The sequence below is a fragment of the Mus caroli genome, chromosome 17 (assembly GCF_900094665.2).
Source record: "Mus caroli chromosome 17, CAROLI_EIJ_v1.1, whole genome shotgun sequence".
NCBI lineage: Eukaryota > Metazoa > Chordata > Mammalia > Rodentia > Muridae > Mus > Mus caroli.
In genome coordinates, this window is record NC_034586.1 from 2,152,656 (window position 1) to 2,176,324 (window position 23,669).

The following is a 23,669-nucleotide window of genomic DNA, read 5'->3' on the forward strand; positions in this document are numbered from 1 at the left end:
CAGCCATGCCTTCCCAGCTGTCGCCTGCCAACCGAGGTGGAGTCATCTGCATGCCTTTTGCTGTGCTGTGCAGCTCCCATGACCATGTGACTCCCAGGCGGAGGGATGTAAGGAAGCTGTGTGTATTTGAGGTGTCTCTCTTATATTCGTTGTAACCAAGGGAGAAGGTAGAGCGTAAAGTAGCAATGCCCTCACGCTGTGCTGTGCTGGCTGCTGCAAGGGCTTGGGCCTGGAGGGTGGTGTTAAAGCCAATACTTTTTCATTCCTCCATGTGTTTAGCCTTAGAAATGTGTCTGAAGCTCTGGGCCCAGAAGTGAGTTAATATTGCCAGGTACCTTGTATGATTCTTCGTTTCAGAAATGTGCCTCAAGCCTCCGCATGATTCATGTCTCTCTTATCGATAAAATAAGTGTCTATTCCCTTATTTTGTATTCTTAGATTATGAGTTATTATATATTCTTCATGCTAAGGGAAGCATTCAAGGAATGAAAATATATGATTATCATCTCAAGAAACTTACATTGTATGTGAAAAATTGAGTAAACATTAAACAACTGGGAATTAAATAGATGCTATCGCTGTACCAGCAACAAAACTCAGGACTTGTAACATAACTCCCTCTCTTCAGTGCTAACGTGCCTTATGCTTTGTGCTGCTTGCTGGAGGCCTTCCTTCTGAGTTTAGGCTGAACTCTGCTTATTCGAAATTGGTGTTGCTGTATTGATTAGATATGAATGAATGAATGAATGAATGAATGAACGAACGAACGGGCGGGCGAGTGCCAGCCTTTTTCATTTCTGTCCAGTAGGTATGAGTTCAGAGTCAAGAGGCTAAGCTCTGCTGGCCAGTCTAGGTTCGTGGCTGTGGTGAGGGATGTACGGGCTGCAGCCATTGGTCGCTAGCTCCGTGAGCCTGATAGCCCAATCAGCAGCAGGTTTGCCTTTTTGTTTTTGTTTTTGTTTTGTTCTAAAAGCAGGTCTTTTGGTAAATATCTTTATTTTATCTTCATTTTACAGGGAAGAAGGAAACATACTTTTTAGTTCTCTGTACCTTCTGTGATCATAAAAGTGAAACGTAAGCACTTGGTTCTTGTGGTTACAATATTAATGCAGAGCATATACCCTCCCTTTCCCCTGTGTTCTACAGGTAGCCAGATGCCTCCGCAGCCACCTGGAAGCCAGTCAGAATCCAGTTCCCATCCTGCCTTGAGCCAGTCACCAATGCCACAGGAAAGAGGTGAGTCTCAGGACACACACATCCCTCCCACTATAAAAAGGTTACCTGAGGTTACTCACCCACGTGGCTCTTTATAGTTTTTAAAGGCAGTGTGTCCTACCAAAGAAATACAAGCTTACATGTAACAGCAATTACGAAGAGGACCCTTTCTTGTAGGTTGGGTGGCATTCCTGTGGTACTTACCAGCAAATTTTGAGCACATAACAAAATCTTGTATAAAGTCGTTAGGTCTTCAGACTGGAGTCACCCTGAGAGGCCACATAGTTTGATCCCTGAGGGAGGCCACAGAGTTCATGCTGATTCCTCACTCCTGGCTCCATGGTGTCCCGGTCAGAAAAGGAGCATGCGTTTGTCTGACGCTTTCAAGCAGATGTCTTCCCACACATTCAAGCTCTCCGTGGCTTTACTTGGTACTGACTGTCACTCCATGGTGTTGGCAGTGCCTGGTGTCCCCTAGGCTCATCCCTCGGTCCTTTTGTCCTGGGTGGGGTAGTACACTTGATGCTGGGGCAGGTGTAGGGAACAGTGGTTTTAACCCAGATCTGGACTAGAGAGGAGCTGCACAGCTGGAGCAGGGGTCATTCTAACCTAGTTAGTATGGACCGGCATGCTGTGCTGTGGCTCTCTTGGTTCTGTGCCCGGCCTCTCCAGCTTATGGGTCAGATGCATCCATTTTTCCATGCTGGCAGGCTTGGAGGCAGACGCGTTTGGGTGCTGGGGTTCCCGAGTGTTCCTAGGAGGTTTCCTGGGATGGTTGTGAAACTTAGAGTATGAGAGTCATGTGCACATTGTGAGTCCCATTTCTGCCTAGATTGCTATGGCAAGGTTAGGGTGGCACCCTTGAGTCAGCACTGCTGGCAAACTCCCAGCTTTTGCCAGCGCTGAGGGTGCGAAGGGGCTGTGGCTTCTTGGTCCTGGCTTGTGTCTTGGGTCTGTAGTTAGGCCAGTGAGGCATATGTAAGAGAAAACTTTCAGGCACTCAGTCCAGGCTGAGTGCTAGCAACTCACAGACGGACATCTCTTGTTTGGAGGCCCTAAAATGCTAAGTACAGCATATTGACAGGAGCCCTCACAGCCCCCAAATAGCATTCCTCAACCCTTAAAACTGGTAAAATTAGAAACACGAGTATGAAAGCCTGGTATACCTGTGAAAACCTAGGTAAATTAGTTTGCAAGGCAGAATCTGCCCCCACCCCCACCCCCTGCATAGACATTCCTGTGTCTGTCACTCTTTCTGTTCCCTTTAGTGTGATGGGTATGTGGTGATACCACACTGGCTATGTGGTGATCTCGGTGGCTAGAACAACCATTTCCTTCAAATAGCAAATTAATAATTAATACTGTAAGTTGCTAGATCTAAACGATTTTTATGAACATATTTCCTAACCCTCCTCTGAATGACTTCTGAAAACGTGACTGGACATCTTCCAAAAAAGCAAACCTTCCATTTTTTTAAAAGTAACTATTAAGTTAAATAACGGGCTGACATTTATGAGTCAATTTTCCTTTAAAACTGGGTAAAGGGGATATAAAAATGTAAGTTTAAAAGAAAGTAAGTTTATGATGTTAAAATGTAAGAAGTGTTTGCTCCTGGTAATTGTTGATATAATGCTAATTAAGAAGCCCTTGTCTTGTCACCTGTTTTTGAGTACCAGACTGTACACAAGTGGGGGGGGGGGAATGTGTGTGTGGGGGGGGGCCTTTAGAAAATGCCTGATTGTTCCCTCCTGTATACTGGAGTGAGTCACCACCACTGTGCCCTTACAGTGGAGGCACCACCACTGTGCCCTTACAGTAACAGCTGCCCTCTGGTTTGGTAAGAGCAGAGCAGAGCGCAGCTTCCCAGCGGCTCCGGGTGAAAGAACTGGGTGCTTGCCTTCCTTCCCCATTTGTTGTAATGAGTTGAAGGTGAAATAAGATGTCACAGTCCTCTTCCTTTTATGTATACTCAAGGCATACACGCTCATATCAAAGACTATACAACACTTGCATATAGGCCCACAAAAGGGTATTGTGTCTCCTCCTCTATGGAGGACAGTATTTGGAGCCCTTCCTCAAGTCCCCAATGACACAAGAGGAATGGTACCAGTGTCCTGAAGCCAACTTCCTTCAGGCTCAAGATGCCCAATTCTTTTTAACTTTTGTACTGACATACTGAATGACTTCTGCTTGGTCCTGTGTTCTTCATTATCTTCATAAGCAACATGCCCTATTCAGGAGAGAGCCACAAACATCAGAACAACTCTGGTGTCTCCAGGATTGTATGGTGCCCGGATACCCTGAGGGGTGAGTTTCTGAGCTCTGCAGCCTTCACTCCCCTCTCACACCTGGTGGCTCTGTTGAAGAGCATCATCATCAGGAAGCCCTTTCCCCACGTTATGCTTATATGCAGCTAACCATGACTCAGTGTGGCTTTATGTCTGTCTGCTACAGAAGGAAGGTAGCTCAATCTACACACAGATGTGGCAACATAGGTTATAAAAAGGAGAGAGATTCTTTAATATTGTTTGAACTTGTCATTCTTGTCTATACCAAGGTTCTCAACATGTGGGTCTTGACCTTGGGGGTCAAACGACCCTTTCACAGGGATCAAATATCAGTTATTTACATTACGATTAATAACAGTTACAAAATTACAATTATGAAGTAACAATGAAAATCATTTTATGGTGGGGGTCATCACAGCATGAGGAACTGTGTTACAGGGTTGCAGCATTGGGAAGGTTGAGAATCAATGTGGTCTGGTGTTCTCTCTACAGTTGCACCGATTTCCCAACATACAGCTCTGTCTGATCCTTCACCACTAGAAGTTTTTCTCGCTCAGTCATTTTTCTTGGAAAAGAAGGTCAAATCTTGAGTTTGATAGTCTGTAGTAATATGTACTTGTCAGGTGTTGTCGATGTGACAGAGATCTGATAGAGTAATGTGACAGATGGGAAGTGAGTGTGGGTTTGGGGTTTCGCATGGCTCCACTGGCTGGGGCCTGAGGTAAGGCAGAACATCACAGAGAAGATGCCACAATGGAGCAGTCACTCACCTGACAGCGGAGAAGCAACGGCAAGGTCAGGGCAAGAGATTCATTCACACACAGGCTTCAGGAACGTGCTTCCGCCAAGCAAGTCCTACTCCTGCCTAGCTTCCATCACCTCCTAACACCAGCATCTAACTGTGGATCTGTCAATAATAAGTTAACTCCGAGCCCTCCTGATCCAGTTGTTTAATCTGTGATTGAATGCACCACCTTTGGCGCCAAGACCTCAACACAATTGGTTTTCCTTGCGGGAGATGTGCCATACATAAACTGTAACATAACACATTTGCTACTGGTTCTTGTTTTAAGTCAGATCTCTCTGTAGAACTCATGTGACCGTGGGCAGCATCGCAGTCGTCTCAGCAGAAAGCAAAAAGGATGAGAAAAGTGTTGCAGAGGACTCTTGCTTTCTAAAGAACAATTTTAGAAGGCTGGTTCATGTGTGGCTTGTTATTCAGGCGGCTTGGACAGAAACTGGAATAGTCCTCTGGTTAGATAAATAAGTACTACCACTGGAGTGATGACATTTTTAACCCCTAAAACACGTTAAGCCTGATGAAACCAGCAAACCCTTCTGCTCTGTTGATTAGCAGTTAGGCGGAATCATTGAAGGAAGCCTTATTTATTTGGACAGATGTAGAGAGGTCAGAATTAATTTTTTGCAAGCCTTTTAATTGAATTCCCTTTTAATTTTCGCAGTGGTATCTAGTTAAATATTCATGTTGGTGCTGGTGGCTTTCTGAAGGACTACACTAGAACCGGATTCATAAAACCAACAAGGCTTGTTTAACCCTTTTCATCTAGTGTGCCAGCAGGGACTTCCTGCACGTAATCCCACAGTATTTGAATAATTAGAAGGTAGTAATGAGGATTTAATTAGTCCTTGAGATAGGTTAGAGCAGAACCCCTAAGAACTTTCCCTCTTGGACACGGATCGCAGGCAGAATTGATGGTGCCGCTGGCTGTGATGTGCTGGAAAATGTATTCTGTGGCTTGAGGCAGTCCTTTGGCACCGATGTGTGAGCATCAGATCAACATGGGAGGCGTCCTGGGTGAAGTCTTCCAGAAGCGTTGAACAGCGGCCCCAGCCTTCACTCTCTGTGCCGACCTACATAGAGATCTTGTTCTCTTCTCCACATTGAGGAAAGGATGCCATCGCAGCATGAGGGTCAACCATCCCCTAAGTGAGGACCACTCTTGCTGCAACAGAGACCAAGAGCAGCTGAGTCGGATCTGTCCAACCAAGAGCAAAGCAGTGACAAAGTCTGTGTTCCCGTAACTTCCAAGTTACGCAAAAGCGTTGGCCAGACATCATGGGGTGTATGGCCATTGTCAACAAAATCACACACACAAAAGGAACTTGTCCCTGGAACCTCACCTTCACAGTGGTGTTTCTCAGTAACTGTATTTTATAAATAAAAGAGTCTGGGACCCAGGAAAGCATGTAACAGAACAGGTGTGTGACCTGCGACGCTTTCACACTAACCTTGTCTTAGAGACTCTGTGTACACTGGTTCTGTGAGCTGCTGAGATCCTGCCTGGCTCTCTCATTCATTTTAGGTCCAGATCACTGATCCATTTTAGCTTCAGAGTCAGTGCTTGCCAAGTATGAGGTAAATGGAGAGGCCCTGCACAGTGGGCCCTCCCCCCGGTAGGTTGAGTAACGTTGGAGCATCCTAGGCTATAGCTCCACTGGAGTTCAGGACTGCGGCCGTCTCCACCTCAGAGTCCAGGGCTTCAGCCTCCATATGCAGAGTCCCCTTTTAGCTGCAGATACTGAGGAGGCAGAGGATCCGGGTTTAGTTACAGTCTTTACATTTAATGACTTTATGACCTTGGGTATTTGGTGAAATCTTTCCTTACACATAAAATGAAGCTCGTAATGTCCTTTGGACACCCTGCACATAGAGAAGACCTTGTATCTCAATGAATATGAAGAGCATCATGATCAGGTATGATCAGGAACATTCAGGATCCTGTGGCCACAGCAATACACTCACCCCCTGGCCCTCAACTCCGAAGGCAACTCTTGCGGTAGACATTTGCATAGATAGAGAAAGGCTGGCTGCTTTGCACCCATCTACCATCAGGCAATCAGCTTGAGCCTTCGCTGGCTCTGATTTACCCAGTGATAGATGATGTCCGTTGGGAATGTAAGTCAGCAGCTGAGGGAGTGCAGTGGGCAGGGACAGCCTGGAGGCTGCTGTGAGGCCCATGTGTGGAGCTCTGCAGTAGCAGGGAATGGAGCCATTCTGCTGGTTAACCTAATGGCACAGCTGGCGCAGCACAGGGGCCGGGTGAAAGCCTTGAACGGGTCATTAGCTTCCATCTTCCTTGGAGCAGTTCATGTTGTGAAGAGAAGCAAAGCAGGCAAATAAACACTGATATATTAAAATGTAACGAGGATGTTTCTTACCATCTACTTTCCTCTCCAGATGGGAATGTGACACCTGTTTGTTGAGAGAAATGGCCCTGTCTGCTTTTCTAGTTGAGACACTATGCTGCAGGCGTGTGACCCTCACGTCACACATGTGATGTGACATCTTCTATTGAAGTGGCTTGCAGGAACAAGGCAGTGATCCTGAGTCTTTTTAGCAGATGACAGCATGAAAATAGCTTGTCCGAGTACAAAGGAAGAGCATGCTTTGGTTTCGGTGGCTTTGGGATCCGTCTGTGCCTGGCGAGTGCCTCTGGAGCTCTTGGCAGCTGCTGCCTTTGGCGAATATGAGCGTGGCTCAGGCCGAGCTTGCCTCGCAGCTCCCTTCCTGTAGAACACGCCGTGATTTAGGGTTGGCTTTCATACCTGACCCCTTTTCTCCAACAAGGTTTGCAGAATTTGTCCCACGAATAGGACAGAGACAGTCAAGGGCCAAGACCCTGGTTAAAATTCCTTCCAGTTCAACTTTGGAAAATCCCTGCCTTTCCCTTCATTATTCTTTTCACTTTCCAAGTCTTTTTAGGACTGGAGAGAGATTCCTAGTGTACAGTTCTTTCAATTAGCCCATCACTGACTGCCTGACACAGCCAGGGTGGACTGGGAGCCACCTGAGTGTTTCCCACTGATGTGTGTGCGCGCGCGCGCACACACACACACACATACATACACTTGAGCTCATGCCTGATGGCCTCAGTTTACCTCTTACAGTAGCATAATTTCATTCTACCTCTGACATTTTGCAGACCCTTCAGAGGTCAGCTGTGTCCTTGTCTAGGGGGGATTCTTCCGCCTTCCTCCTGCCCATGGCCCATGCTCATGTGCCATGCTTATAATGGCTGCACGACCTAGGTGCTTTAACCTGCTTTAGTTCACTAAGGTTTGATGTTTTCTTACATTGCTCTTTCACAAATTCAAGAATCTTATTTATCATTTCCTTAAGCTGAGGGAAAAAATGTCCAGTAAACAGATATAGGACCAGAGAAAACACGGCTGTCCTTGGTCTTCTCCTCCAGACATCCTAACGGTGTTAACCCATTACCATTACGGTAAAGGTTGTCACGCTACTGATGCTTGTGGTCCTGAGGTTAGCACAGGTGCAGTCTGTGTTCCTTACCTACTCAGGCTCTTGGCGGGACTTCCTCAGTCTCAGCCTCCCCTCCACCTTTCACCCCTTCTGAACACTTGAGTCACAGGCCACCAGAGCTGGTGAGAGCTGGGGCCTCTGGCCTGACACTGGCAGGCTTAGCTGGTCTAACCCACAGACTGTGGCCCGCCAGTTGTTTCTAGAACCAGCCATTTGGAAGGGGGTTGTTTTTCTGTATAGTGATGTGAATAAGGCAACCCACCCCTAAGCTCTGGCTGACTGTGGAAGGGAGCTCAGCCACATGCAGCATAGGCAAGGGCTCGGACTCCAGGCTAGTTGTGCTTGCCTGGGGGAAGTAACAGTTGCCGGGACTCACACTCGCTAGTCAGTAGTTTGTAGCGGAACCTGGCGAATGTGGAGGTAAATGGTGGGCTATATAGAAATACCTGAATGAGAGCAGCTGTCTCTTACCGAACCTCTAGCGTGTGCATGCATCAGCTCCACCTCTCATGTCAGAATGGCAGCAGACTAACTGCTCTCTGGTAACTCCACATTCTGGCCTGGGATTTCTGACCAGAACCCACAGTCAGGCGCAGTGGAGATGGGCAGGGGCACTTGGCAGATATTTAAATGGAGTAAATAGCCCTGTTTCCTGCCCTGTTTGCTCCAGCCCTACACCAGATAACTGCCTGAACAGATACGGAAAGGTTTAAAATCTCAGGTGCTCGCAGTCATGTCAGCATGCAGGGTGCTGTGCATGCTGCTGGGAAGTGTGGGAAGCTCAGAGGTTGCAGCAAGACCAAGTGTGGTGGCAGGAAGAGCATGCGGGTGGGAGTCCATGACAGTGACAGCACCCAGCAGAGGCCACCACAGAGCAGAGTGTGTCTGTCTCACTGGCCTCCCCTGGTGGGCTTCCCTTCCCATCTGCCCGCAGCTTGCACACAATAGTGATGAAGCCTTTGGGGGCCATAGAGGGCACATGACTAAGTAAAATGTGCACATGCTCCCAAGCATGCATCAGTGAGGGTGTGCAGTGTCTCCCATAGTGTGTGCTGTGTGTTTTAACCCCATGAGTAGCACAGGAACTCTGCAAGCTGCTGTCCTCAGGATGCTTGAAACTTGAGTGGGCTATGGATGAGGCTGTCGCCACAGAAATGGTGCTCAGAGCGTGGCTAGTATTGTACCCCTGGGGGACAGCACCTTACTAGAACATGAGACCTGGTCCCCAGGACTTCGCCAGGTGACAAGATGCACAGATATTTGTGAGTCTCACAAGCTTCCAGCGCCTGAGTGATGGGTGCTGGGGGCTACTGGGGTAGCTAGCAGAGAGTAGGGTCTTAGGTGCAAAGTTGTGTATGCCAGGCTTTCAGGCCTGGTCACTTCTGTCTGTAGAGCAATCAACAGTGAACTAGCAAATAGTCTGTGAACTAACACTGGTGACTGGTCCCCAAAGTTAAGTTCCAGAAGCAATCAGAGTGTACCTGAAGATGCTGGCCGTTTACACAACCAAGTTTCTCTTATTCACAGAAGAAAGCAAGGGTTGTGAAGCTATGGGTTAGAAGCCAGATGGGAAGAAGGCCCTGTGTTTTCCCCTGGTCTCTTGTTGGCATTCAGCAGCTAGGAGAGTTCAACTAACCAAATAAAAGCTCACTGGTGACATCAGTGGCCAGTGGAGGATGCTGAATGCAGGATGTCCCAGCTTTGCCCTTCAGGCCCAGCGAGTGTCAGCAGGACTATGAGGAGAGGCTGCCTCTGCAGGTCCCATAGCAGCTGTCCCGCTCTCCCACTGTGTCATGTTACTTGTCCCATCCTGAGTTGTCTGTGCGTGTCTCTTCCACCAGAGAGACAGTTCCTTCAGTGTGGATACTATATGACCCACTTATCTTCCTAGCACCCCGGACGTTGCCCAGAACCCAGCACTTAATAAAGTCATCATTAGCTGAGATATCCTACTTTTAATTAGATTACATAAAATTAAAGAGGCAGGGGAGATAGGTGGCCAGTGGTTCAGGTGCCTGCTGTGCAAGCATGAGGACCTAAGTTTGGATCCCCAGAACCCCCATATTACCTGGTGAGTGTGGCAGCCTGTCTGTTCTTCCAACCTTTGAATTCAGAAACAGGGAATCCCAGAGAATGCTGGTCAGTGAGGGTAGCCATATTGGCAACCCCCAAGTTTGACTGAGTGGCTTGTATCGATGAATAAGGTGGGAAAGCAATCAGGCTCAGGCCTCCGCACATCCCGTGCCAATATGTACATAGCTCATGCTTGGACACGTGTACATTAAAGTGGCCTTGACAGTTCATCAATTTTCCCTGTGAGGTTTTATTTTCTATTCAATCACATGTCTGAAAGCAGAAGGGTCTCATCTTTTCCTTTTTAAAAAGGTCTTTTTCTCTATAGTTGGTGAAGGCTAGAGTGGTGTGCAGGGAGATTCCTGCACCATTGTCAGGAACGAAGCGGCCAGCTTGCTGTTTAAGTTTGGCACTCGCAGGAGTTAGTTGGCTCACTATAAGGCAATGCCGGTGCCTTGTTCAGCATCCGCAGGGCTCTTCCATACAGAGCCGTACTTTCACATACCATTTGCCTACTTGGCTCAGAAGGATCCAGTAACCCAGGGAAGGAAGGGTCCCCCAGTGCCCCTCTCCTTATGGCAGTTCATGGAGGCAGATCAGGTGTGCATCTCTCCTGGCCTGCTCAGAGAAAATCAATGCTGCTCAGATTTCTCCTTCCTAAAGCGTATGATGTTCATGTCAGAAATCCATCTATCTTCCTTTGCAATGTGAGAAAGCAGGTATTTGTGAGACATAGATGTGGTACAGGACCAGGAGGGGAGGCAGTGCATCTGTCTGTGTGTGCATTTGCATGTGTATAAATGACAGAAAGTTTATCTTCATGCAGTTTATAAGAAATGTTTTATATAATACAAGTAATTCCCTAATCGAGTACTTTGTCCCATGCTTGAACTTTCTCCTGCTAGGTATTTGGTTGAGACATGTGAATTCCCTAATCTAGTACTTTGTCCCATGCTTGAACTTTCTCCTGCTAGGTACTCGGTTGAGACATGTGAGTCTTTCCCACATACAGTGACTCAGTGTGGAGGCAATTCATCGCCTATTCTTTACGCTTCCCTTGCTAGAAAGTTTGGCTTCCAGCTAGTGACACTTCACACCTTGTGCAAGCGCAGCTGCAGTCTCCCAGCTGCCAGGTTCTCTCTTCTCCAGCTGTACAAGCAGCCTTCCATAATAACTTGCTAAAAGCGGAATACAGGCAAATAAATATTAACACCATAAGTAGCCAGGAACAGTTTTATTGAATTTTGATTTTTTTTTTTTTACTTTTGGGGGGGGGCATGAAAAAAAACGCCCATTCTCTTCAATTTTAAAGTGATAACAAAAACAAAGTCTAAGTCCAAAGAAATATTCATGGAAACTATGGACATACTGAATCCACCACCAGCCCACCCTCACCCTACAGGAGAAAAGATGTCTGACTAGAATAATGGCTAACCAGAAGCTGGGTAGTGGTGGCGCATGCCTTTAATCCCAGCACCCAGGAGGCAGAGGCAGGCAGATCTCTAAGTTTGAGGACTGCCTGGGCTACACAGAAAAACCCTGTCTCAAAAAATTGAGGTGGGGGTCATGCTGGTCCACTGTCAAGCTTCAGCCTGTTAAGGTGAGGAGAGGCCAGAGGTTAAGAATCTGATTGCCGTCTACACAGCTGACCTGGCCACCAGAACTAACCCTGAAGCATGCTGCTCTGGCCCAGACCTCCTTCCAGCTAACCCTGACCACTTAGGGACAGGCAAGTTGCCATCAGCAGTCTTTGTTGGGAGCTTACGCTGCTAGGGTGTTTATGATGGTATATTTTTCACTCACAGCACTCCTGTGAGGCAAATAAAACTGTCCCCACTTCACAAATGAGGAAACAAAAATAAACATGTATGTGTTGTTTCTATAGTTAGACAGAGTAGAAACTCCTTTTTCAAGCAGCTTCTGTCTCACTTTTCACCAATGTTTTTACAAGATTATTTTGTTTAAAAATAACTGTTTAAAAATTGGAAGTCTTAGGAACTAGGGCTGGGCGTGATGGTGCATGCCTTTAATCCCAGCACTCAGGAGGCCGACTCAGGCAGATTTCTGAGTTCGAGGCCAGCCTGGTCTACAAAGTGAGTTCCAGAACAGCCAGGGCTATACAGAGAAACCCTGTCTCGAAAAACCAAAAAAAAAAAAAAAAAAAAAAAGGAACTAGGAGTGTAGCTCAATGGTAGTAGATGTCGATCATATCTTAGGTTCTGGGTCCCCATTCCCCACACTGCCAAAAAGAAACAACATTCAATAGGATTCCTGCTGGTGTGTAACAGTGAGTCTAAGATAGACATGGCTGTACAGGCCTCCAGCTGACATATAACTTCAACGCCACTCCCCTTCAGATCTTCCCTTGTGATGCACATCGCAGAAACTGTGCAAAATTCTGTCATTTTGCTGGTGTGGCAGTATCTGGCCAACAAACCAAGAGTCTAACTTTCTGCAGACTGCAGCGAAGGCTGTAAGCCCTTGTCTGTTGGGAGATCACTGCTGTCTGTAGGAGGGATACTGGTCAGGAGACAGTAATAGATGTGTATACAGAAGGATGGTAGACCCAAACTCAAAGGAGCCTTTGAACAGGGCTCATACTCATAAGAAAACAAGGTAGAAAATACAACACACACACACACACACACACACACACACACACACACGCCTCAGAGAGAACACACTCCGCCATAGGCCGGAGACCCTTGGCAAGCAGAATAAGTGGGTTGCTTTCCAGGATGTACCCTACCCAAACCCCTTGGGATGTGTGCACCTAAGTGCCCAGGTGACGCAGAGTCCACATACAAAATAAAGCAGATACGGCAATAAACACTAGCTGGAAACTGTATCTGACTGCATGGACCGTCCAGGAGTCCACAGGCTTCGGTGTTTGTGAGCCAGGAACTCTAAAGTTTCACAGCACCTTCCCATGCAGGCTCTGCTGAGCCTTACAGGAGTCTTCATTTTACAAGACGACAACTGCGGCCTGGGAGAGATTACATAAAGTCACAAGTTACAGTGAACGTGTACTGTATTCATTAAACACCTGACTCTCCAACTAGATTCTGAGTTGCTAACAGCACAGCCCTGGAACAAGACCTTCTGCCCCACCCCACCCCCAGCCCCCACCCAGTACAGCCAGTTGGTGATTGCTGAGACAAGTCAGGGAAGTGTTGGGGACACAGGGAAAGGAAAAGGGGTGAGTCCTACAGAAACAAAGAAGCAAGATTTTGAGAAGTTCTGCTGGGCTTCACTGTGGCTTGGCGATAGAGTGCTTGTCACATTCTGCATGAGGCCATAGAAAGAAAAGGAACTCCTTAGAATTTGAACATTTTAAAGGGCTACAGAGAAATTGGCTTTCTGATCTGAATGTCTGCATGAGAGGTAGAAGCCGCACCCCCGTAGAGCTTTGTCTCTAAGTTAACAGGGTTTTAGTTCCTGTCCCCAGGATTTTTGTTTTGCCCTCAGCCTCCTTTTTGTTTGTTTGTTTGTTTGTTTGTTTTTTGAGACAGGGTTTCTCTGTGTAGCCCTGGCTGTCCTGGAACTCGCTTTGTAGACCAGGCTGGCCTCAAACTCAGAAATCCGCCTGCCTCTGCCTCCAGAGTGCTGGGATTAAAAGTGTGTGTCACCATGCCCGGCTTCAGCCTCCTTTTAAATAAAGCCTTTGTACACATTTTGTTTTCTATACAATGCAAATGGTCATTTGGATTCGTTTGAGTAGAATTGTCAACTGACATCTTTATCTTTAAGGATTGAGTAAATGCCCAGAAATGAAGTGACTTGCTGAGGCAAAACTTCTCAGAGCCTCTGCGATCAACTTACAGCAGCAGGGACTGCGGGGGGGGGGGGGGGGGGGGGGGAGCAGTGCCACCTTCACAGTTGAGGGACAGTCGAATGCTAAAGGGGCTGTCATTGTTGCGCTGACCAGCCAAGAGGGAAGCCATTGCACACAGTCCTCATGGTACTGAGTGCCATTTTTATTAACCAGGACTCTGAAACCCCGGAGAATCCTCCTGTAGAGCTTGGATACTGTGTGACACTGTGTAAGTGTCCCTGAGTTCACTTCAGTGTCCATAGGCACAAGCCGTGTTGAAAGACCTCATCTGTCCTCAGTAAACCATGGTGTCTGTTACCTGGTGGCTTGCTCTCCAGGGTTACACTGCCTTCACACAGCTCTGCCTTTCCACGCAGGTGCAGAGGTGCCACTGAGGCTCTGTGCAGGCGCACCTGCTCCTGCCCAGCCAGCGCCTCCACTGAGAAACACGAGGATTCTCACCCACACACCTGCTATTGAGACTTGTCTATGGCTCCCTTTCTTGGTGCCACTTTGAACACATCTGTTGACCTAGGTGACTCAAGTGGATATTTCTAACTTTGCATTTTTGAATAACTTAAATGTGTGTTTTCTTGGCACGTTTTAAAAACTTTTTATTTATCAAGTCTCTGCTGTGTTATGCTCCACAGAGTCCGGAGTGTCTATGCAGATATTCAAAATGCGGTTTGGGTTGGGTGTGGTGCTGCCTCTGCCCATCCCTGCATGTGGAAACACACGAGGTGCAGGCTGTGTGCCATCCACTTCTGTAAGACGATTAGACTGAAGCACTGAGTGAGGTGTGGTCTTTGCTTTTTGTGAGCTTCTTACTGAGTAAGAGAAGGGATATGCACGCTAAAAATGAGAAGTGGCTCCAAGATGCCTTCATCTGAGCATGAAGGATGCTGGGATGCCAGAGCACACATAGAAGCCAGGTAGATGTGGCAGCTGGATTCCTGAGGCAGGCTGGCAAGCCGAGCAAGCTGGAACTGCCAGGATCTGGGTCAGCAAGACATTCTGCCTCAGTAGATAAAAAGGAAGACAGATACCCAGCGTCAGCTTCAGCCCTTCACATGCATGTGCAGACAGGTACACCACACACGTGAACATGCATACACGTGAACATGCATACACATCTACAAACACCACCAACAATAACGCACCCTGATAGGCTATGAGAAGAACTGTGAAGGCTTCCGAGGAAGATGTAGCAAAGCTGATTCTACCCAAGGTGGGGCAGCAGGAAAAACAATAAAAGCACTGAGCATGTGGAGAGACATCTAAGGAGTAGGGACAGGAGAGCGTCAGGCTTGGTTGAAGGTCAGTGTTTGATACCATCTTCTGGGAAGGACAGGGAGGCCAGTGGAGGAGGAAGAGACACTGTGGTAAAGGGTCGGTGTGAGAGGCCACCAGCGGTCCATGTGTTGTAGGCCCTGGTGCAGTGGAAAGCTGCCAGGGACTTTTATGCAAGTGGAGGCTTTGCTCTGATACCTCCTCTTCGGTCCTGAAAGTTAACTCTTGCAGCTTTGTAGCAAAGAATAAATCAGAGGAAGGGGCCTGTGGGTCCTTAAACCATAGCTGGGAGTGGGCTCTGCAGAGACAGGACAGAAGAGAGGAGCCCTTCAAGGAGTACGGCAGCCATTGAGGCAGGCCAATGACTCGAGTGTGTGACAGAGATGACGAAGGGAACGTCTGACAGAAGCTTCCCGGCCTGTAATGGCATCCATCAGACAAAGGGTGGGAAATACGACTGGCAGAGCAGATTCAGAGGATCAGAGCACAGTCGGCACGGGATCACTCAGGGGCACTGTGAGTTTGCTCCTCACAGGGCCTCAAGCTGCTTAGCAATCCAGGTGAACAGCTGTCCGAGGAGGGCAAGGAGAGCTGAGGGTGCAAGGGAAGAGGGCTGCGTGCCATAGACCTATAGTCCACAGAGAAGGCGCAAGTCCAGCCCAAGCCAGCATGAGTGCAGGCTACCCCACTGTAACTGTTGGATCTGCAGGGAATCTACAAAGGTGATCTCATGCAAACTGTCTCTCCTCCCCATTCCTGTGGAGTGCTTTTGATCAAGGCCACTGACTACTGGTGTTCCAGAAACTCAAGTGAGAGTTCAGGTTTTCAGCCGCAGTTTCCTTATGGCGCCCGCCTACCCTCCTAGGCTCCACCCTTCGATTGAGTTGTCTTGGTATGTTTCTTTATGGGGATCCAGTGGCGTCATGCTTCTTGCCATCTACCCCATACAACCCCAGGGACACTGTGTACACAGAAGTGATAAGACGCCTGCTTTTGTGTGTTCCTTTGTTTCCCGTGTAGGTTTTATGACAGGCACACAGAGAAACCCTCAGATGTCTCAGTACGGACCTCAGCAGACAGGACCATCCATGTCGCCTCACCCATCTCCTGGGGGCCAGATGCATCCTGGGATCAGTAACTTTCAGCAGAGTAACTCAAGTGGCACGTACGGCCCACAGATGAGCCAGTATGCACCCCAAGGTAACAAAGCAAGATGCATGGTGGGAGGGAGCTGGTGGGCTTTTCATAGTGTGCCTGCAGTACACTTTTGTTTGCTATGGCGGATGAGGAGGGTAATGTGAACTTCATGGTGGTTAGTGGTAAGTGCTTGCTCACATGTGAGTGACATTCATTTAGGAGTAGACTGGGTACTGTGATGTAGCTCCAAATGCTGGTAGAGAAAGGCACAGCCATGTACATCCCCAGAACATCTCTAGTTTAAACTTCAGCCCAGTTTTACAGCCCACACACACACACACACACACACACAGGTAGCCCCACTAGGACCACAAGCTTCCTGCTCAGCAAGTGTGTCCAGTCCAGGATCTGGTCTCCCTTAGGTGCTACAGCAGATGTACAGTAGCTCCCACTCCCCTGACCCCTTGCATCCTCACAGAACACACACTGCCAGGACCGCAGGCCTAAGGCAGGAAGTGAGGAGGGAGTGGGAAAATATGCAGAGCCATACCCACGCATGCTGTTTCCATGGTGCCCTTCTGGAAGTGTACATGGGGAGCCCTGCTGTCAGGGCTTTAAAAGTGATAGATATATTTTGAAGTCACTTTGGTAGTGAGACATCTAAATTAATCCTGCCTGCATTATATTATGTGTACTGAAATTAATGGATCATTTGGGAAGACTGATATAACCTGGCACAGTTGCTGAAGTCCTCATATCTGAGAATGCCAGAACATTCAGAGTTAAGACAAACATCCAATTGCTTTGACCTGCAGCCAGAGCTTGACCTACACACAGAAAGCCTGTGTTTTGGTGGGGTCCATGTCTATATAGTAAACAAGCTGAGTCCTAGAGGCTGGCCAGCCAGCCCTTGGGGACTCCTGCGGATCAGCAAGTGTCCTGGAGACCCTGGCTTTCTCAGTAGTTAGTCCTTGTCCATCTGTAAGCAGTGTGTTTGGAAGCAGTCTCTGAGGTGTTCTCAGCGCTATCGGTGTGGCAGTTTCTTTACCTTTTGCTGCTTTATTGTGCTTGCTTTTCCACTGTTTCTGTCGCTAGGAGAACTCCTAGGATACCCAGTAACCCTTTCCAAATGTTCATTCCCTTCCTGCTTTGTTCATTCGCATGTTGGCAACATGGACGGAGACTTAGGGTTTGGCATGACTGAATTTGTAGCATGTCATGAAGTCTTCCGTGCTAATACTGCAAGCCTAGGAGTGGCTAGCAGCAGTTTGTAGCTAAGCTTAGTGGGCTCCAAGCCAGGCCACTGTGGGATCCCAGGTGCCTACCAGGCCTGAGTGGGCTCTTCACAACAACCAAAGCAGGGCTTCTTAGCTATTGTGGAAAGACTCTTGGACAAGTATTTGTAAATTGTGTAGGTACAGAATTGTGAGTCTTTCCTGAGACGTAACTGGACAAGGCTGAGCCCTGCTGTCAGAACCAGGGCTACCATTTGTGCTTGGTGCAGGACCTGCAGGCTTCACCTGAGAGCTTGGTGCTGTGATGAGTCTTTGGATCCTCTGAGTTCTGTGTGCGTAAGCCACCAGCTCTGTTATAGGAGCTGAGGTCAGGGAAGGACACTGCAGAGGGATGGATAGTATTAGTATTATTACTTTGTATTTAGTAAATCCTGTAGATTCTCCAAATGATTGCATTAGACAATCCTTCCTTTAAGAGCACAGGGTCAGGCAAATGCTCATACAAACTGCTCTGCGTCTTAGAAGTCCTGAGCTCCTCGTGCTGTGTCCTCTTCTCCCCAGGAGGACATTGTTTATGTAAATTGCTTCCTGGGCAGGGCCTTTTCTGTAACATCAATGGGGTGTATCTTCAAGAAGGCACACCGTTGTGGGTTTACTGGAACAAGCAGACAGCAGGGACCTTCTGAAGCAAGGCTGGTATTCCCACACCCACTGTGTGCTCCTGTGTAAGGAAGGGCCTTTGCCCAGCTTCTCCAGCTCAGGCCCACTGACCTTGTCTTCCTGTGGGGCATCAACACCACCATTCCTCCCAGAGCAGTGGCACTAGGGAGCTTAAATGTTCAGGCTCGGCCCATGTTCTTATCCCAGGGGCCTATCTTGTCTCGGCAAGCACTTAAGGATATGAAATGACACAGGCCATCTTGAAGCAGGGAATGCCCTGCCTGTGTGTTCCTCCTTGGAATGCCTGTTGAGCAGAGACCCCAGCACCACCACCATGAGGGATTTCTCCCCTCTTCTTCCTCACAAGGACTTACATTATCAGTGAAGCAGTTGGCAGTGTCTTCTTTTCAAAGGTTATAATAAGAAAGGCATGGATCTGAAAGACAGGTCCTCAGTCTCATCCCTCAGTCTGTCAACACAAGTGACTTTCACTTGGGGTTGATTTAAGGCATCTGGGGAAGACATTTTACAGCTTCTTTGGTGATGCCCATTTCAGTGTCAGATGAAGCACTTACCGAACCGATTATCCCAGGACACTGGGGCCAGATGTGGTGCCTCATGCTTACAATCGCAGCACTCAGGAGGCAGAGGCAGAGGCAGCAGAATCTTACTGTAATTTGAGGCCAGCCTAAGCTACATATCAAGATTCTGTCTGGGAAAAAGAAGAACAAAGCAGCACTTACTGTACACACATTTGAGTATGGGGCTATATGCTGAGCCAGGGGAGCAGACAGCTTTTCCCTGCTTCTCTAAGGGAAAGAGCAAGCACAGCCCAGGTACACGCTTCCCCTGATACAGTGACACACTGTTCTGACTGAGCCAAACCAGATGGGACAGGTTGACCCATGTGCTCTCTGTACCCACAGACAGAACCAGGCTTCAAGCCCAAGGTGAGGGATTGCAGAGGCTACTCTGGCCAGAAGCTCCCATCTCCTCCAGGGCTGCAGTTTGGTTCCCTCCCCCTGTGCACTGGGACAGCAAGTGTCAGGAGATGAGAGACTGATGCTTGCCTCCAAGAATAGCATCTTGGAGCTTTAGGAATGGAGAAGTATCAGAAATAGTCAGGAACCTGCCAAGCATGGTGATTCACAGCTGCAATCCCAGTGCTTGGTAGCTGAGGCAGGAGGATTGCTGCAAGTTTCTCAGCCCCAGACTACAAAGTGAATCTCCAACTCAAAAAAAAAAATCAATTAAAATTTAAAATGCACTATGGGATATTAGCCTAGAAACTTAGGATACCCAAGATATAAGATACAATTTGCTAAACGCATGAAACTCAAGAAGAATGAAGACCAAAGTGTGGACACTGTGCCCCTTCTTAGAATTGGGAACAAAACACCCATGGAAGGAGTTACAGAGACAAAGTTTGGAGCTGTGACCAAAGGATAGACCATCTAGAGACTGCCATATCCGGGGATCCATCCCATAATCAGCTTCCAAACGCTGACACCATTGTACACACTAGCAAGATTTTGCTGAAAGGACCCAGATATGGCTCTCTCTTTTGAGACTATGCCGGTGCCTAGCAAACAACAGAAGTGGATGCTCACAGTCAGCTATTGGATGGATCTCGGGGCCCCCAATGGTGGAGCTAGAGAAAGTACCCAAGGAGCTAAAGGGATCTGCAACCCTATAGGTGGAACAACATTATGAACTAACCAGTACCCTGGAGCTCTTGACTCTAGCTGCATATGTATCAAAAGATGGCCCAGTCGGCCATCACTGGAAAGAGAGGCCCATTGGACTTGCAAACTTTATATGCCCCAGTACAGGGGAATGCCAGGGCCAAAAAGTGGGAGTGGGTGGGTAGGAGAGTTGGGGGGGAGGGTATGGGGGACTTTTGGGATAGCATTGGAAATGTAAATGAGGAAAATACCTAATAAAAATATTTTTTAAAAAAAGTAAATAAAATAAAATGCACTATGAAGAAGAAATATGAAGGAGAATAGGAGGATCACTCCTGTGAGGTACAGGAGAAACTGTGTGTTAGAAATATATTGTAGTTGCTATAAAATTGAATTATTAAGTATACAAATAAGATGAAACAAAGCTAAATGTGTAAAAGTGTTTAATTACAGCATATTTTATGAAATAGCACTTTGCTCCCTTCAAGCAAATACATGTAATAACTACCCTTGCAAAGTATTTACAAGGAGAGAAGGCCTCAGGGACTCACTTCTGCAAATAGAAGGGAATTATGTAATTAACATTAATTATTAATGATGAATTTGGGCAAAAGAGGGCAGAAATCCATTTGATCTTCATAGCCTTTTACTTTGCTTGTCTTCCCTAGAAAAGCATCCTGCATTGACCATCCTCAAATGTTGTTTGTTTTCTTGTTTTTCAAAACAAGGTTCCTCTGTGTAGCCCTGACTGTCCTAGAACTCACTCTGTAGACCAGGCTGTCCCAAAACTCACAGAGATCAGCCTGCCTCTGCCTCCTGAGTATAGGCATTAAACTCGTGAGCCACCACTGTATAGCTCTCAAATATTTTTTAACAGCTGTCCCTTACTGGCAGGACCAAGGGTTTAGTCTCGGTTTGCCAGGACCAAGGGTCTAGCCTTGGTTTACTAGAATAAGCGGCTTTAGGCGAGTAACAGTAATTCTGCATCTGGATTCGCAGCAGTTGCCACTCGGGTAAGTACATCTGGACAGCACAGGCTGGCGCTGCTCCTGTAGTTTTATGCTTTTGTCAGTCGGTCTAAGGAGTTTAATCTCTAGTTACTTTGGAAGAGCTATCTTCAGAAAGGTTTAAGGCTTTCTTTAAGGTAACAAGACCCCCCTCTAAGTCTTGGATTTTCCTTCTTTTCTCCCAAATCCAGCCAAAGCAAATTCCAGATGATATTCAGCTAGAGTGTGCGCTGCTCTAAGACTCTGAATTGCATGGTAATTTTACAACTATTTCAGTTCCAGGGACGTGAGGTGTAAATGTCAGAAACTGTCAGGCGGATAGCCATTTGAGAGTCCCACATGGGCGCCCAGTGTCACCGTGACCCAGAGCTTCCAGCTCCATTCTTAAAAGTCCCATCTCTGGCTGAAGACTCGGTGCATTCTGCCCTCCCAGAGAAGGGGTGCACCTTGTCCTGCCAGTAGCCTGGTTAGTCTTCCAGAGGCCCTTCCTTCATACCCCGTCTTCATTTCCTCTTGAAACAGCTGGTAATATGCTTGCTATGCTAATCTTTGATTTTCATCCCTCAGTCTACCCATGTTGTTCTCAATTAAAGGAATGTCCGACCCTCAGTCTTACTAGTACTAAGGAGAAAGCTGAAGAGATCATTGCATTGCCAAAATGGTTAGATAACCGAGCCATATTTGGATGCCCAAATTTAGCTTGCATGTTATAGAACTTAAGCATGAATGTTTCTTAGACTTGATCATCATCGTGATTTGATAAAATTCTATAAACTGGGAATTTGTAGTGCAGATTAACTTAAAATGAAAACTATATAAGGCAACTCTACATTTGACTTCCATGAGGCTCCTGGAAGGAAAGCCAGCAGTGCTGAACTCCACTCCACAGGTTTCTAAGAATGTTCCCCCAGTCTCCTTTCAGGAGGATGTCGTAAGCGTCCAATGGTGTAGGTCGCGTTGCCTCTTGCCTGCCTTCAGCAGGTTCCTCCTGCTGCATCCCCTCTTCCTTGTGCCTGGTGTGGCCCCTCTGGACACAAGGACACAAAGCTCCTGCAGCATGTGGTACGTGAGAGCCTGACTCTCAGAATCCTTGTTTCTTGTTCAGGAAAATGGCGCTTTATACAAGGCAGGCTGTAGTGTGCAGTAGTAGTCTTTACATACACACATACATACATGTCACAGCCTACTGTTATGTCACCCCTCATGAGTACAGTTGGGTCTGTACATCGGGTAGGCACGTAATGCTGTGCCGTTGACTGTTCACTGATTCAGAACTCATAGCCGAGATTTTTGTCTGCTTCACGAACTCACAGTGCCTTGTAGCAGTCACTACTACAAACATTGCCCCCAGCAGCTGCCCTCGAGCGGTGACCGACCATTCATCACCCCATCCATAGTTGAAGCAGAACGCAGATTTCTGAAAGACACGGGCAGACCCAGTCTGCCCACCTGCCTGCCTGCCATCAGACTGGCACCTGGTTGCTGCCAGATGTCCTGGGCTTGGCATTAGCTGTCAGCATTCGTGTTTCCCTGACAGTCCAGCAGAAAGAATGACTCCTCCCCTGTGCTGCTCACCGCTCTGTAGATGTCTCTGTTTCTTCTTCCTGGATCCCATCACCAGGCACATGCTCTGTGTTACTTCATTGGCCCACCGAGGCTCTCTGTTCACTGTTGGATGCCCAGCAGCTGGCTCAGGGCCTGGCATTTAAGAGCCTCCAAAGAACAAGTTTTTGAATGACTGTTGCAAAGGCGAGGAATCCAGCACAGGCGTGGCTCCCTGCCTTGTGGGGGTGGAGAGACGGGGGTGAGGGGACTCCGCAGTGCCTAAGAGGCGAGTTGCATGCTGTGTCCAGTCAGTGAAACTAAGGCTAACTCTTTGCCGTTTCTTTCTTTCTGTATTGAGCTTGCATTATTACTTTGTAATTAGATTGGGGTCTTTGTTTGTTTTTGTTTTGAGAATTGTCAATAACACATGCCGGGAGGGCGGATCTTTTTAAAGTTGAAAGTGATATTGTAGTAACAAGCAAAGTTCAGAATGAGTATAAATTTTATAGTTTAAACAAGTTTTAAATGTATATTGACCTGCTAGGATACCAGTGTAAAGCACACTCCAGCATTGACTCAGTAAGATCAGGTGACTTTAATTTTCCACCTCCATTTGATGTCCTCTTTATTACTTGATCTATGGCCCAAAGATGATTGTGCGTAAATCCCAGTAGAAAGAGGAGTTTCCTGGTTTTGTTTTGGTTTTGGTTTTTTTTTTTTTTTTTTGGTATCTATTTTTATTGTTGTTGTTATAAATACAGAAAGGTTTTTACCAGAAAAACACTTAAGAAAAATACTTAGTTATCTGTCATGAGCAAAGTGAAAATTAAAGCCATGTAAATTTTGTCCCATGCCTGTTAGAATGGCCAGGACTTTTGAACAGTTGATAATATAAAGCCCTGGCTGTCATTAGTAACTGCCATGCAGTACCTAAGGGCTGTGTGCTCCTGGCGGCTTCCTGTGGAGGTAAAATCCCACTTATGAAGCTTGCTCTTACCTAGGATCTTCCAAAAGAAGCAAAACAAAAATACATCCACACAGAGCTCAGTTCATAACTGCCAAAAAACTGCTAGCAACAGTTCCAGTGGACCTATGATCACAGCCATGAGCTGCTTAACACTGTGGTGAATCTGGGGTACGCTGCTGACTGACTACAGAAGGGAGCTTCCGGTCATGATAGCAAACCCTGCGTCCTGATTGCTCTGGTGGCTGTGGGACTGTATTTGCTTGTTACATGTAAGGTTTATTTCAGTATACAGGCTTCCTGTAAGACTGCTACTGAAATGGGGACAAGGAGCAAGGCAAATGCTTAGCCCTGGTCATAAATAGATGCATGTGAGTGGGCCTGCTGCCCACAGAGGACAGAAGGCAGAGCTACAGGCTGGGACTGTTCGGAGCTGATCCCGGGTCCTCTGCAGGAACAGTGCGCCTCCCT

General features: G+C 47.4%; 1 protein-coding gene across 2 annotated transcripts in view; it reads left to right on the plus strand.

The window, feature by feature from the left end:
* The window catches only part of Arid1b (AT-rich interaction domain 1B), a 350,213-nt gene that overhangs the window by 269,532 nt on the left and 57,012 nt on the right, over positions 1-23,669 (plus strand). For both annotated transcript variants that reach the window (XM_029471378.1, XM_021186013.2), the window contains 2 exons: positions 1,147-1,236; positions 15,986-16,165. In XM_029471378.1, coding sequence (XP_029327238.1) covers positions 1,147-1,236; positions 15,986-16,165 — 270 coding nt within the window. The remainder of the gene's footprint in view (positions 1-1,146; positions 1,237-15,985; positions 16,166-23,669) is intronic.